We start from the raw sequence: 16,532 nt of genomic DNA, 5'->3' as shown, positions 1-16,532 counted from the left end.
CATTCATAGTGGTTAGAAGTTCTGACTTGTGTATTTCCATGTTGAGATTCTGTATAAAGCTGGCCATAGATGGATCACAGTTTGGGTTTAGCATGGACTGGTCATATTTTGATAAGCATGTGGCTTTAAAATCCAATTCTGTTGAAAGGACAAGTTGTAAAAGGTATGCTGATCGGTGTATTTTGACATTGCTAGGTCCCACTGTCAATACGGGGAGGGGAAATTCCTCCATCGAATTTTGTTTGTGTGGATAGCAGTCCTAGGTCCGTTTTTGTTTTTTTAAAGAGGTTGTAGCCTCCATATTTCCTTTTGGAAAAAAAAAAGAATTAAAGCAAACCCGTCTTCTCCCCACTACTGGCAATGTTTGCATGTCCTGCAGTCCTACAGTGCCTTGAAAAAGTATTCATACCGCCTTAAAATTTTCCACGTTTTGTCATGTTACAGCCAAAAATGTAAATCTATTGTATTGGGATTTTATGAGATAGACCAACACAAAGTGACACATAATTGTGAAGTGGAAGGAAAGTGACAAATGGTTTTCAAATTTTTTTTTTTTTACAAATATCTGAAAAGTGTGGCGTGCATTTGTTATCACTTTACTCTGATACCCCTAACTAAAACTAGTGGAGCCAATTGCCTTCAGAAGTCACCTAATTAGTAAATAGAGTCCGCCTGTGTGTAATATCATCTCCGTATAAATAAAGTTGTTCTGTTAAGTCCTCAAGAGGTTTGTTAGGGAACTTTAGTGTACAAACCGCATCATGAAGGCCAAGAAACACACCAGACGGGTCCGGAATAAAGTTGTGGAGAAGATTAAAGCAGGGTTAGATTATAAAAAAAAAATATCCAAAGCTTTGAATATCTCACAGAGCACTGTTAAGACCATCATCCGAAAATGGAAAGCACAAACCTACCAAGACATGGCCTTCCGCCTAAACCAACAGCCCACGCAAGGAAAGCATTCATTAGAGAAGCAGCCAAACACTGGAGGAGCTGCAGCGATCCACAGCTCAGGTGGGCGAATCTGTCCACAGGACAACTATTAGTCGCGCACTCCACAATACTGGCCTTTATGGAAGAGTAGCAAGAAGAAAGCCATTGTTCTAAGGCCATAAGAAGTCCTGTTTGCAGTTTGTGAGAAGCCATGTGGGGAACACAGCAAACATGTGGCAGAAGGTGCTCTGGTCAGATACAACAAAAATTGAACTTTGTGGCCTAAAAGCAAAACGCAATGTGTGGTGGAAAACTAGCACTGCACATCACCCTGAACACACCATCCCCCACTGTGAAACATGGTGGTGGCAGCGTCCATGTTGTGGGGATGTTTTTCTTCAGCAGGGACAGGGAAGCTGGTCAGCTGGGAAGATGGATGGAGCCAAAATACAGGGCAATTGTAAAGTAAAACCTGTTAAAGTCTACAAAAGACTTGAGACTGGGGCAGAGGTTCACCTTGCAGCAGAACAATGACCCTAAACATACAGCCAGAGCTACAATGGAATGGCTTGGATCAAAGCATATTCATGTGAACTTGGTGTTGAGTTCTTCACTTTAAGTCTAGAGGAAAATAGATTTTGTCTCCAAATACGGAAAGGTTTCTTCACCGTTAGAGCTGTGGAAATGTGGAATAGACTCCCTCCAGAGGTGGTTCTGGCTAGCTCACTAGATTGCTTTAAAAAAGGCCTGGATTCTTTCCTAGGTGTACATAATATAAATGGGTACTAACATTTTTTTTAAGGTAAAGTTGATCCAGGGAATATCAGATTGCCTCTCGGAGGATCAGGAAGGAATTTTTTTTTCCCCGGCTGTAGCAAATTGGATCATGCTTTGCTGGGGTTTATTTTTGCCTTCCTCTGGTTCAACAGCGGGTATAGGATTGTGTATATGGGATTGTATGGTTGGGTTTTTAATACTTTTTTTATTTTTTTTTATTTTTTTTGAACCAGATGGACTTTTGTCTTTTTTCAACCTGACTATATACTATGTGTTAGAATGGCCCAGTCAAAGTCCAGATCTAAACCCAATGGATAATCGGTGATAATCGCTCTCCATCCAATCTGACTAAGCTTGAGCTATTTTGCCAAGAAGAATGGGCAAAACTTTCACGCTCTAGATGTTCAAAGCTGGTAGAGATATACCTAAAAAGTCTTGCAGCTGTAATTGCAGCGAAAGATGGTTCTACAAAGTATTGACTCTGGGGCTGAATACAAATGCTCGCCACACTATTCACATATTTATTTGTAAAACATTTTGAAAATCATTTTGTTGTTTTCCTTTCACTTCACAATTATGTCCCGCTTTGTGTTGGTCTATCACATAAAATCCCACTAAAATACATTTACGTTTTTGGTTGTAACATGACAAAATGTGGAAAATTTCAAGGGTTATGAATACTTTTTCAAGGCACTGTATGTAAAACTAGGGACTACCTGGTGTGTGCATGCTGACCAGACGTTGGTAAAACTGCTCTGCACAATTGAAAAAGAATGCAGGTGAACACCTCACAAACTCCTATTGAAAACACACAATTTTACCCTGAAATCATGTTTTCATTCGACATGGTTCTTGTGCCTTTGTACACAAGCCAATACATTGTCAATGTCAATTAATGTTTTTCGGAACCCATATTGCTCTCTCACTTCTTATTTTCTGCTTTTTTCTGGGTTTATTGATTTAGATTTATTTGTAACTGAATACTTCATAAAGATTTTATGGCCTTTCTCTGGCTTCAGTTGTTACTGCATTGTTAATTACCACAAGTTCTTAAATCTTTTAGAAATAAAGTAGGTTGTGACTTTCAAAATATAATGTGGACCCTTAAAGATTTGACCTGCACGGCACTCAATACAAAGAACGTTAGTCCTAAGTATCTGTATTGGTATGCTTGATGGATTTAATAATTTGGCTTTATTTTATTTTTAAAGGCAAATAACAGATTAAAGGAACTTTTACAAACTCCTCGCTATGATAACACTCTGGTGCGTCTAGTAAAAGAAAAAGAGGATAGTGAAAGGTATGTGCCGCCATGTTCTAAACTGATCCATTTTACTTAAAAGTGTAAAAAGCAATGTGTAAAAGCTTGGCTTTTTGAAATTTATATTGAATGCCTGGTGAAAGGGAGATCAGTAATGTGTTTTCCAGACATAGAATATAGCTTTGACTTGATCTTCTATTGGCCCCTGTTTTCAAAATACACACTAATTCCAATGCTAGCAGTAGAATATGTTCTAAGAAATGCTAACAAATTCTAAATATCACAATCGGCTGTACAATACACTGGTAAAATGTACTTAAACGAATAATCAATAACTTCAGTGTCAAATGTGTAATGCATCATAAAAGATTTGCATATGTATACACTATAAATAACATTGCAAAAAAAAAAAAATGGAATGTTTCAATTGGTTCACCTTAAATACAATCAAGCAAAGTTTCCATGAATAAAGTATCATCCTATACTCCACTCTAGATGCAAAAGATAAATATACCAGCTCCTACAACTCTTGAACTCATTTTCCTGACAAATCACTGAACATTGCCAGTGGAACTTGTGAAGGGAAGTTAAGGCTTTATCTTTTTTTGGAATCTCGAGTGGTATTTGGCACCCATATGCTTAGTGTTGTACATATATAGATACATCTGTATGTCCAAATATTTTTTAAAAAAACCTTTTATATCTGTGATTTATAAATATGAAATTTACATATTTATTTTTAAAAAGGAATACCTAAATAAATATTTGGGTTATTTGAGATTATGTGCCAGTAAAGTCCGTAATATCTAGCTTGCTTCTTGACCATATTAATCAGGACGTGGCATTGTCATATTCATCCATGTCCATGGTTACCGCCCCATAGGGACACTCTTTTTTTTTCTCTAAAATATATCTATCACAGTATCTCAAAGTGAGTACACCCCTCACATTTTTGTAAATATTTTAGTATATCTTTTCATGTGATAACACTGACGAGATTACACTTTGCTACAATGTAAAGTAATGAGTGTACAGCTTGTATAACAGTGTAAATTTGCTGTCCTCTCAAAATAACTCACAGCCATTAATGTCTAAACCGCTGGCAACAAAAGTGAGTACACCCCTAAGTGAAAATGTCCAAATTGGGCCCAATTAGCCATTTTCCCTCCTCAGTGTCTTGTGACTCGTTGGTGTTACAAGGTCTCAGGAGTGAATGGGGAGCAGGTGTGTTTTAAATTTGGTGTTATCGCTCTCACTTCTCGTACTGATCACTGGAAGTTCAACATGGCACCTCATGGCAAAGAACCTCTGAGGGTTTGAAAAAAAATGAATTGTTGCTCTACATAAAGATGGCCTAGGCTATAAGAAGATTTGCCAAGACCCTGAAACTGAGCTGCAGCATGGTGACCGAGACTATACAGCGGTTTAACAGGGCAGGTTCCTCTCAGAACATCACCATGGTTGACTAAAGAAGTTGAGTGCACGTGCTCAGCATCATATCCAGAGGTTGTCTTTGGGAAATGGATGTATGAGTGCTGCCAGCATTGCTGCAGAGGTTGAATGGGTGGGGAGGTCAGCCTGTCAGTGCTTAGACCATACGCCACACACTGCATAAAATTGGTCTGCCTGGCTGTCGTCCCAGAAGGAAGCCTCTTCTGAAAATAATGCACAAGAAAGCCTGCAAACAGTTTGCTGAAGACAAGCCGATTAAGGACTTGGATTACTGGAATCATGTCCTGTGGTCTGATTAGACCAAGATAAACCTTATTTGGTTCAGATGGTGTCAAGCGTGTGTCGCGGCAACCAGGTGAGGAGTATAAAGACAAGTGTGTCTTGCCTACAGTCAAGCATGGTGGTGGGAGTGTCATGGTATGGGGCTTTGAGTAGAGATTGACCGATTATCGGCAAAGCCGATATATCGGGGGCCGAAATGCACTTTCCCCTATATATTGGAATTGGCCACCAAGGTGACCGATATTGCCGATATTTCGGGAAAGTGCTTGTACCAGAGTAATGCCTGCAGCTAGAGGCATCACCCCGGTACCGGCGTCCATAGCTGACGGTTGACTTTCTTGTAATGACAACTGATGCGGCTTAGAAGCCGGTCGGCTGTCAATACAAGGAGCGGGAGGGGACGACCCCCCCTCCGCCTTCCGCGGCTTGCCCGGGTCTCCCGTCCCACTGGGAGACCTGGGCAACCAGCCTGCATGGCCGCTGAAGACCTGATCAAAGCCGCATTCGGCTCTGATCGGGTCTCCATGTAAAAACCCGGAAGTGATGTAATGACTGCTTTTAAGTGCAGAGGACTTTTAGACCCCCAGATCCTTCCACAAGAGTACTTGTCAGGTGATAAAAAAAAAAAAAAAAAAGTTTTTAAATGTACAAAAATATCGGCTGATAGTGATATTCAATGGCCAAGATATCGGCAAAAAAAAAAAACTGTTATCGGTCGATCACTAGCTTTTGAGTGCTACCAGCACTGGGGAGCTACAGTTCATTGACCCATGAATGCCAACATGTACTGTGACATACTGAAGCAAAGTATAATCCCCTTCCTTTGGAGACTGGGCCACAGGGCAGTATTCCAACATGGTAATTGCCCCAAACACACCTTCACTGCCTTGCTAAAGAAGCTGAGTCAAGCATGTCTCCAGACTTAAACCCTATTGAGCATCTGTGGGGCATCCTCAAACGGAAGGAGGAGGAGCGCAAGGTCTCTAACATTGACCAGCTCTGTGATGTCATGGAGGAGTGGAAGAGGACTCCAGTTGCAACCTGTGAATCTCTGGTGTGAAGTCCATGCCCAAGAGGGTTAAGGCAGTGCTGGAAAATAATGGTGGCCACACAAAATATTGACACTTTGGGCCCAATTTGGACATTTTGACTTGGGGGTGTACTCCCTTGTGTTGCCAGCGGTTTAGACATTAATGGCTGTGTGTTGAGTGATTTTTGAGGGGACAACACATTTACACTGTTATACAAGCTGTACACTCACTACTTTACATTGCAGCAAAGTGTCATTTCTTCAGTGTTGTCACATGAAAAGATATAATATATTTACAAAAATGTGAGAGGTGTACTCACTTCTGTGAGATACTGTGTATGTGTGTGTGTGTGTGTGTGTGTATGTATGTATATATAATGTTATACACAGCATGTAAGGTGTGTGTGTGTGTGTGTGTAGGTAGGTAGATAGATAGATATGGCTATATATAGATATATATTTTCGATTTTGATGATTATCTTTTCTACACAAACTCTTTTCTCTTCACCCACCTTCCAAAAGCTAACATCTGCATGTGTGACCAGGCATCTTGGGGAAATTGCTGGGACTGAAACCATAAGCTCAATGTAGGGCTAAAACTAGAGTATACACGTTTTTATTTTTATTTTGTTCAACCAGCAGGTTGAAAGAACAAAAACTGACATGTCCCTGCATCCACACAAGCAATGTTGATGCAGAGATCTATCCCATTGTATTCTGACAGCGGGCCTTCATTTACCTACCTTGGTCATAATACACATATAAGTACTGCAGCAATCGACACTCATTTAAATGCTGGTTTTCAGGCATGACCGCTCGACCTAAGCCAGTTTTTTGAACTGGCTGATTGCTGGTACATGTATGCCATGCTTAAGTCTGGATAGCATTGCTCAGAGTTGGTGGTTCTCATACATAGAGGAGCGAGGATGCAAGGCTTCTTGAATTTTAACTATTAGACCTATTTCTCTGTAAGACTAATAGCGACAGTTTTATGGTTTTAAGATAAAATGCTAAAATAAATGCAAACAGCAAATATTGCACAAGCAGCGCTAAAGTTAAAACCGCCAAAAAAAAATTCAAAGGATAATTCGTATATAAAAAATGAATCCACAAGATCATATATAAAAATGATAGTACTTTTAAACTGATTTCCAGTGAGTCTCAATGTATCTTTATTGAATGTAACTAAATAAATATATTCTAATTTGGATCCATAGGCTGCTTTATATATAGCCTGAGGTTTGTTATCTTAGGTTTATTCTATATCTTACGTTGTATTACTGTGTATGTCATGTTTAATGGCTGCAAGCTCGAAATGGGTTATCTGCCTTTTTAAATGGAAAAGTGCTGTCACTGACACTTCAAGTGATTCGTGAGAAAGGGTTAAATATCCCTGCCGTTTCTGGATAAGAGTGAGACTAGGCTGAGTGATCACACCTGCAGATGAAGACGGAATGACGAAACGCGTGATCACGTAGCCTCTGACACTGCAGGACGTCGGCAGGTAACGGTGAGCTACTCCTGGGCGCCGACAACTACATTTTGATAGAACTCCTCTTCCTCGCTTTTCTCATATTTATTAATAGTGATTGGCCAAGGCGCTGAGGTGGTTCTACTTATAGTATTACCCTTATTTAGTTTTATGTTTTTTTTTTTTTTTTTTTTTTGTGGGGTATAAAGCATGAGTGGTGATGACTGTTCTCTTTTGCTTTAAGGAACCATTTCCATTCATGTGTAATGGTAATGCATGTGCCATGCAGACAACACACACAAGGCATGGTAGTGTGTTGCTTTAGAAAAATATAACACAAATCATAGTATTTGCGTTTTGGGTGTGTATCATACATTTAGCACTGAAATTTCTCTATCCAAACTCTTTAAGTTGTGCCGAGTATTTTTCAAATTTTGGTGTTTAAAAAACAAATGCAAAAATGAACATGGCAAATAAAAATGACTGGTCAGATTGGTCCAGAGTAGCTTCCTAAATACATTAAATTACAAACCCAATTCCAAAAAAGTTGGGACACTGTACAAATTGTGAGTAACAAAGGAATGGACTAATTTACAAATCTCAAACTTCTATTTTATTCACAATATAATATAGATAACATATCAAATGTTGAAAGTGAGACATTTTGAAATGTCAATGCCAAATATTGGCTCATTTTGGATTTCATGAGAGCTACACATTCCAAAAAAGTTGGGACAGGTAGCAATAAGAGGACGGAAAAGTTAAATGTACATATAAGGAACAGCTGGAGGACCAATTTGCAACTTATTAGGTCAATTGACAACATGATTGGGTATAAAAAGAACTTCCCAGAGTGGCAGTGTCTCTCAGAAGTCAATATGGGCAGAGGATCACCAATTTCCCCAATGCTTTGGCGAAAAATAGTGAAGCAATATTAGAAAGGAGTTTCTCAGAGAAAAATTGCAAAGAGTTTGAAGTTATCATCATCATCTACAATGCATAATATCATCCAGAATCATCCAGAATCTGAAACCATCTCTGTGCGAAATGGTCAAGGCCGGAAAACCATACTGGATGCCCGTGATCTTCGGGCCCTTAGATGGCACTGAATCACATACCGGAATGCTACTGTAATGGAAATCACAACATGGGCTCAGGAATACTTCCAGAAAACATTGTTAATGAACATAATCCAACATGACAATGCCAGACCACATACTGCATCAATTACAACATCATGGCTGCGTAGAAGGATCCGGGTACTGAAATGGCCAGCCTGCTGTCCAGATCTTTCACCCATAGAAAACATTTGGCGCATCATAAAGAGGAAGATGCGACCAAAGAAGACCTAAGACAGTTGAGCAACTAGAGAAGCCTGTATTAGACAAGAATAGGACAACATTCCGATTACTAAACTTGAGCAACTTGTCTCCTCAGTCCCCAGAGACGTTTGCAGACTTTTATAAAAAGAAGAGGGGATGCCCCACGGTGGTAAACATGGCCTTGTCCTAACTTTTTTGAGATGTGTTGATGCCATGAAATTTAAAATCAACTTATTTTTCCCTTTTTAAAATGATACATTTTCTCAGTTTAAAGGTTTTATATGTCATCTATGTTGTATTCTAAATAAAATATTGAAATTTGAAACTTCCACATCATTGCATTCTGTTTTTATTCACAGTTTGTACAGTGTCCCAACATTTTTGGGAATCAGGTTTGTATTTGGATCTATTCTTGATTGCTGAACCTGCCCGGATGAAAACTGTATGAAATGTCAAGGTACAGGGCTGTCATTCTAAATTCATGAGTCACAAGGACAGGGAAAGCATGCGCATGCCAGTTATCATATCTGTATTCTAGATCATGGTCTCATATGGTAACGAAGCAAGAATTAAGATGACTAATCTTAAGCTAATAGACAGGAAGGCAGTGTGCCATGTAAAAAGCAGAATATTTCATTAAAACGGGGATCCTCTGAATGACTTAATATAACCAATAAACATTTTTGAATTTTAAATGCAGATTTATATGCAATCATAGGGCATGACACATGAGATTTATCTGCCTCCTCCCCCAATTGTGATGCTGAATGGCAAATCTCTACAGGGGAAGCTTTCGTTCTTTACAGCGGTTTTCTTCTCATTTAGTGTGCAGGCCTTGTAATATGTAAACTTGTTATTATGTAACAGAATCGATGCGATAGAGAAGCAGCTTCACAAAGACCTAGAAAGGGGACAGGGTGTGGCTGATGAAAAATTGATGGACATTGAACAGAATGGAGAACTTACAGATGAGCACAGGTAATCCTCTTGTTTACTGAATTTCTGTATATAGTCACTTTTACTTGTATTTAACTTGTTCTGAAGTACACCAGGAACTTTATTTCATCCATTTAGGCTTCTGACAAAGCAGTGTTCCAGCTCCTCCCTTTTGATGTGTTCATTAGCTTTTCATTTTCTGTAGATTGATTAGGTCAGTGCCAATCATGGGTTTAATCATCTACAGAAACTTACAGCTGGTAAAATTATGTATTGAACACGTCACCATTTTTGTAGGTGAATATATTTCTAAAGGTGCTATTGACATTACATTATTCATCCATACTTAAAAAGAAACCAAAACCAATAAGTTCAGAAATTATGTGTCATAAAATGGAATGACACAGGGAAAAAGTATTGAACACACTAACTGAAATATAATCCTTTCTTCAAAATCCTTGGTTGGTAATGACCGCTTCATGATGCCTCCTGTGTGGAGAAACTAGTCGCATGCATTGCTCAGGTGTGATTTTTGGCCCATTCTTCAACACAAACGGTCTTCAAATCTTGAAGGTTTAGTGGGCCTCTTCTATGAACTCTGATCTTTTAGTTATTTCCAATTTCTATTGGATTCAAGTGATTTAAGTCAGGTGATTGGCTGGGCCATTCTAGCAGCTTGATTTTTTTTTTTTCTTTGAAACCAATTGAGTTTCCCTGGCTTTGTGTTTTGGGTTCATTGTCCTGCTGAAATGTCCACCCTCATTTAATCTCCATCATCCTGGTAGATGACAGCAGATTCTTATTAAGAATGTCTTAGTACATTTTTCTATTCGTCCTTCCTTCAATGACATACTGAACAGTCCCCACAGCATGATGTTCCCACCTCCAAACTTCGCTGTTTGTATGGTGTTTTTGGGGTGATGTGCAGTGCTATTTGACCTCCAAACAGTGTGTGTGTTATGGCATCAAGAGTTCAATTTTGGTCTCATCTGACCAGACTATATTCTCCCAGTATTTCACAGGCTTGTCTAAAATGTTGTGAGCTAAATTCAAATAAACTTTAACATGCTTTCTCTTCAGCAATGGAGTCTTGCGTGGTAAGCGTGCATACAGGCCATGGCGGTTCAGTGCATAACTTGTTTTCTTTTAAACAATTGTACCTGCCAATTCTGCTAAAAGGGAGTACACCCCTAAATAAAAATGTCCAAATTGGGCCCAATTAGCCATTTTCCCTCCCCGATGTGACTCATTAGTGTTACAAGGTCTCAGGTGTGAATGGGGGAGCAGGTGTGTTAAATTTGGTGTTATCACTCTCACTCATACTGGTCACTGGAAGTTCAACATGGCACCTCATGGCAAAGAACTCTGTGAGGATCTGAAAAAAAACATTGTTGCTCTACATAAAGATGGCCTAGGGCTGTAAGAAGATTGCCAAGACCCTGAAACTGAGCTGCAGCATGGCGGCCAAGACCATACAGCAGTTTAACAGGACAGATTTCACTCGGAACAGGCCTTGCCATGGTCGACCAAAGAAGTTGAGTGCACATGCTCAGCGTCATCCAGAGGTTCTCTTTGGGAAATAGACGTACGAGTGCTGCCAGCATTGCTGCAGAGGTTGAAGGGGTGGGGGGTCAGCCTGTCAGTGCTCAGAACATATGCCACACACTGCATTAAATTGGTCTGCATGGCTGTCGTCCCATAAGGAAGCGTCTTCTAAAGATAATGCACAAGAAAGCCCGCAAAAATAGTTTGCTGGAGACAAGCAGACTAAGGACATGGATTACTGGAACCATGTTCTGTAGTCTGATAAAACCAGTATAAACCTATTTGGTTCAGATGGTGTCAAGCGTGTGTGGCGGCAACCAGGTGAGGAGTACAAAGACAAGTGTTTTGTCTATAGTCAAGCATGGTGGTGGTAGTGTCATGGTCTGAGGTTGCATGAGTGCTGCCAGCACTGGGGAGCTACAGTTCATTGAGAGAACCATGAATGCCAACATGTACTGTGACATACTGAAGAAAAGCATGATCCCCTCCCTTCGGAGGCTGGGCCGCAGGGCAGTATTCCAACATAACGACCCCAAACACACCTCCAAGACTGCCTTGCTAAAGAAGCTTAGGGTAAAGGTGAACAGGGCCGCTGATAAGCCAGTACAACTAGCCCTGTCGGACCGGGCCCTGTGTCCTCAGCACAGCAGGGGGGCCTGGGCAGCCACAGATGCAATCAATCTGGTAGTCTTCAGGTTAAAGCCTGCACCAACTTTCTCCTCCTGAGCTGCTGGGGTGATCACCCTAGATGATATCTACTTAGATGAAACACGTCAGGTCTACTGCTAATGCCGTCTTTTATCTACTTGTACAAGCGCTATACCATCAAGTCTGTGTAAGTGTGTTTTTTATTTTTTACTTTTTTTAAAAAGATAAACACCATGTGAGCTTTTTATTTTTTGGGCGTCCAGAAGAGGATTTCTTGCTGCTCTTACTGCTAGTGGCTATAATATTCCATATTAGTGGATGACGTTTAAGGATTGAGAAATTAATCTTTGGATATATTACTGGTATAAAACCCATCTATTTCTTAGAAGCCTGAATGACCCAAAAGGTGTATACTTTATTGGGTCTACTACATCTGGTAAGCCTTCATTACAGTTGTCCTGTTGGTGGTGGTCAAGCACCTGAATTCACAATAGAAGACTTATCAGCACCTTTGCACATCTATGGTGGAATTTGTGGACTTTATGCTATGATGAACATTTTCACATTAACAGCAACAGCCACTTTATCACTTATGCCCTTTGTGTGTGTGTATATGTGTATATATATATATAAAAAAAATTATGTGTGTATGTGTGTGTGTGTCTGTGTGTGTGTGTGTGTATGTATGTATGTATATATATATGTATATATATATATATGTATATATATATATATATATATATATATATATATGTATGTATATATATGTATATGTATATATATATATATATATATATATATATATATATATATATATATATATATATATATATATGCATATGCGTGTGTATGTATGTATGTGTGTGTGTATATATATATATATATATATATGTATATATATATATATATATATATATAATACAGTGGGTACGGAAAGTATTCAGACCCCCTTAAATTTTTCACTCTTTGTTATATTGCAGCCATTTGCTAAAATCATTTAGGTTCATTCTTCTTCCTCATGAATGTACACATAGCACCCCATACTGACAGAAAAACACAGAATTGTTGACATTGTTGCAGATTTATTAAAAAAGAAAAACTGAAATATCACATGGTCCTAAGTATTCAGACCCTTTGCTCAGTATTTAGTAGAAGCCCCCTTTTGATCTAATACAGCCAGGAGTCTTTTTGGGAAAGATGCAACAAGTCTTTCACACCTGGATTTGGGGATCCTCTGCCATTCCTCCTTGCAGATCCTCTCCAGTTCTGTCAGGTTTGATGGTAAACGTTGGTGGACAGCCATTTTTAGGTCTCTCCAGAGATGCTCAATTAGTTTAAGTCAGGGCTCTGGCTGGGCCATTCAAGAACAGTCACGGAGTTGTTGTGAAGCCACTCCTTCGTTATTTTAGCTGGGTGCTTAGGGTCATTGTCTTGTTGGAAGGTAAACCTTCGGCCCAGTCTGAGGTCCAGAGCACTCTGGAGAAGGTTTTTGTCCAGGATATCCCTGTACTTGGCCGCATTCATCTTTCCCTCGATTGCAACCAGTCGTGCTGTCCCTGCAGCTGAAAAACACCCCCACAGCATGATGCTGCCACCACCATGCTTCACTGTTGGGACTGTATTGGACAGGTGATGAGCAGTGCCTGGTTTTCTCCACACATACCGCTTAGAATTAAGGCCAAAAAGTTCTATTTTGGTCTCATCAGACCAGAGAATCTTATTTCTCACCATCTTGGAGTCCTTCAGGTGTTTTTTAGCAAACTCCATGCGGGCTTTCATGTGTCTTACACTGAGGAGAGGCTTCTGTCGGGCCACTCTGCCATAAAGCCCCGACTGGTGGAGGGCTGCAGTGATGGTTGACTTTCTACAACTTTCTCCCATCTCCTGACTGCATCTCTGGAGCTCAGCCACAGTGATCTTTGGGTTCTTCTTTACCTCTCTCACCAAGGCTCTTCTCCCCCGATAGCTCAGTTTGACCGGACGGCCAGCTCTAGAAAGGGTTCTGGTCGTCCCAAACGTCTTCCATTTGAGGATTATGGAGGCCACTGTGCTCTTAGGAACCTTAAGTGCAGAAGAAATCTTTTTGTAACCTTGGCCAGATCTGTGCCTTGCCACAGTTCTGTCTCTGAGCTCTTCAGGCAGTTCCTTTTGACCTCATGATTCTCATTTGCTCTGACATGCATTGTGATCTGGAAGGTCTTATATAGACAGGTGTGTGGCTTTCCTAATCAAGTCCAATCAGTATAATCAAACACAGCTGGACTCAAATGAAGGTGTAGAACCATCTCAAGGATGATCAGAAGAAATGGAAAGCACCTGAGTTAAATATATGAGTGTCACAGCAAAGGGTCTGAATACTTAGGACCATGTGATATTTCAGTTTTTCTTTTTTAATAAATCTGCAACAATGTCAACAATTCTGTGTTTTTCCGTCAATATGGGGAGCTGTGTGTACATTCATGAGGAAGAAGAATGAACTTAAATGATTTTAGCAAATGGCTGCAATATAACAAAGAGTGAAAAATTTAAGGGGGTCTGAATACTTTCCGTACCCACTGTGTGTATATGTGTATATAATATATATGTGTGTGTGTGTGTGTGTGTGTTTTTTATGATTTTGTGGTCCATATCCAATTTTGCACTTTATGTATTGAAGTATTTAGATACTTTATAAGTTGCACATTTCAGCACTGTAATTGCGTGATTTTGCACATAGTTTATACACTTTATTTTTTTCTTAGCATATATTTATATGCATTAACACCATTGCACTTTTATAACACAATCTAACAGCACTGCAAATTTTTGCTTTTCCATTGTCTTCACAAATTGTCATTTGTTGTTGCTGGCTGCTGTATATTTAGGGTTGGCGCAGTATACAGTATAAATGTATAGAATATACACTGCTCAAAAAAAATTAAAGGAACACTTTAGATTCAGAGTATAGCATCAAGTCAAGTAAACTCCTGGGATATTGATCTGGTCAGTTAAGTAGCAGAGGGGGTTATTAATCAGTTTCATCTGCTTTGGTGTTAATGAAATTAACAGGCACATTAGATAGGAAACAATGAGACGGCCTCCATTTATTTTCCCTACTCCTTTTTTTCTTACTGTGTCCCTACTGATAGCATGAGTCGATACCTGGACCCTATAGAGCAGTAGTTCTTAACCTGGGTTCGATCGAACCCCAGGGGTTCGGTGAGTCAGTCTCGTGGGTTCGGCAGAGGTCATTTCTGAACTGGTCTCTGAAAGACAACAGCAGAAGTCACACTGATTTGCAGTAAATATTCATTATTATGTTTTTGTTTTTGTGTGAAAATCATGTTTTAATGGTTTTGTTCTATGTTCTTAATGGTTTTATTCTTTAATGGTTTTGTTCATTTTGTGCACCTATGTATAAATATATACCTAAATATATACCTATGTTTTGAATTTGAAAAAAATCATATTTTATTTTTCCAATTAAGAAGGGTTCGGTGAATGCTCATATGAAACTGGTGGGGTTCAGTACCTCCAACAAGGTTAAGAACCACTGCTATAGAGGTTGCACAGGCAGTCCAAATCCTCCAGGATGGCACATCAATACGTGCCACGGCCAGGTTTGCTGTGTCTCCTAGTACAGTCTTAAGAGCATGGAGGAGATTCTAGGAGAGCTGGACAGGGCCATAGAAAGTCATCAGCAGGACCAGTGACTGCTCTTGTGTGCAAGGAGGAACAGGATGAGTTCTTCCAGAGCCCTACAAAATGACCTCCAGCAGGTTACTGGTGTGAATGTCTCCGACCAAACAATCAGAAGAAAACTTCCTGAGGGTAGCCTGAGGGCCCGACACCCTCTAGTGGGCTCTGTGTTCACTGCCCGACACCGTAAAGCTTGATTGGCATTTGCCATTGAACACCAAAAATTGGCGGGTCGGCCACTGGCGCCCTGTGCTCATGGTGAACCTGCTCTCATCTGTGAAAAGCACCTGTGACAAATGTGAAAGGGTCTGGAGAGGACGTGGAGAATGTTATGCTGCCTTTAACACCATTCAGCATGACCGGTTTGCTGGTGGGTCAGTGATGGTCTGGGTAGGCATATCCATGGAGGGACGCACAGACCTCTACAGGCTAGACAACGGCACCCTGACTGCCATTAGGTATTGGGATGATATCCTTGGGCCCATTGTCAGACCCTGGTGCAGTGGGTCTTGGGTTCCTCCTGGTTCACTACAATGCCCGGCCTTATGTGGGGAGTGTATGCAACCAGTTCCTGGAGGATTAAGAAATTGATGCCATTATATGGCCCCCACGCTCTCCTGACCAAAATCCAATAGAACACCTCTGGGACATTATGTTTCGGTCCATCCAATGCCGCCAGGTTGCACCTCAGTCTGTTCATGAGCTCAGTGATGCCCTGGTCCAGATCTGGGAGGAAATACCCCAGGACACCATCTGTTGTCTCATTGGGAGCATGCCCCGACATTGCAAGGCATGCATACAAGCACATTGGGGACTGTACAAACTACTGAGTACCATTTTCAGTTGCTGCAATGAAATTTCAGCAAAATGGACTAGCCTACTGCATCATTTATTCCCTTTGATTTTTGGGGTGTCTTTGAATTCAGCCCTTTTTGTAGGTTGATAATTTTAATTTCCATCAAAAGATGTGGCATTTCGTTCCTCACACATTACCTAGTCCAGATCAGTATAGATATCCAGCATATTTTTCCCCATTTGAGATCTGGTGTGTTTTCAGAGTGTTCCTTTAATTTTTTTGTGTGTATATACACAGTATACAGTGTGTGAATATTTTTTATTCTTTCCCATTTCCTTCTAATGTTTCATACATATTTTACAATCTGTTGGGAAAAGGCAGCCAAAACTTCTCTTTACATG

General features: G+C 40.1%; 1 protein-coding gene across 2 annotated transcripts in view; it reads left to right on the top strand.

Moving 5' to 3' along the window:
- Positions 1–16,532, top strand: part of SLF2 (SMC5-SMC6 complex localization factor 2) — an 82,468-nt gene that overhangs the window by 21,994 nt on the left and 43,942 nt on the right. For both annotated transcript variants that reach the window (XM_082269129.1, XM_082269128.1), the window contains exons 6-7: positions 2,922–3,010; positions 9,396–9,506. In XM_082269129.1, the coding sequence (XP_082125255.1) occupies positions 2,922–3,010; positions 9,396–9,506 (200 nt within the window). The remainder of the gene's footprint in view (positions 1–2,921; positions 3,011–9,395; positions 9,507–16,532) is intronic.

The sequence above is a fragment of the Pelophylax lessonae genome, assembly GCF_965119305.1.
Source record: "Pelophylax lessonae genome assembly, chromosome: 9".
Lineage (NCBI taxonomy): Eukaryota > Metazoa > Chordata > Amphibia > Anura > Ranidae > Pelophylax > Pelophylax lessonae.
The sequence above is the reverse complement of the archived record's forward strand: the minus strand, read 5'-3'. Positions and strand labels throughout refer to the sequence as shown.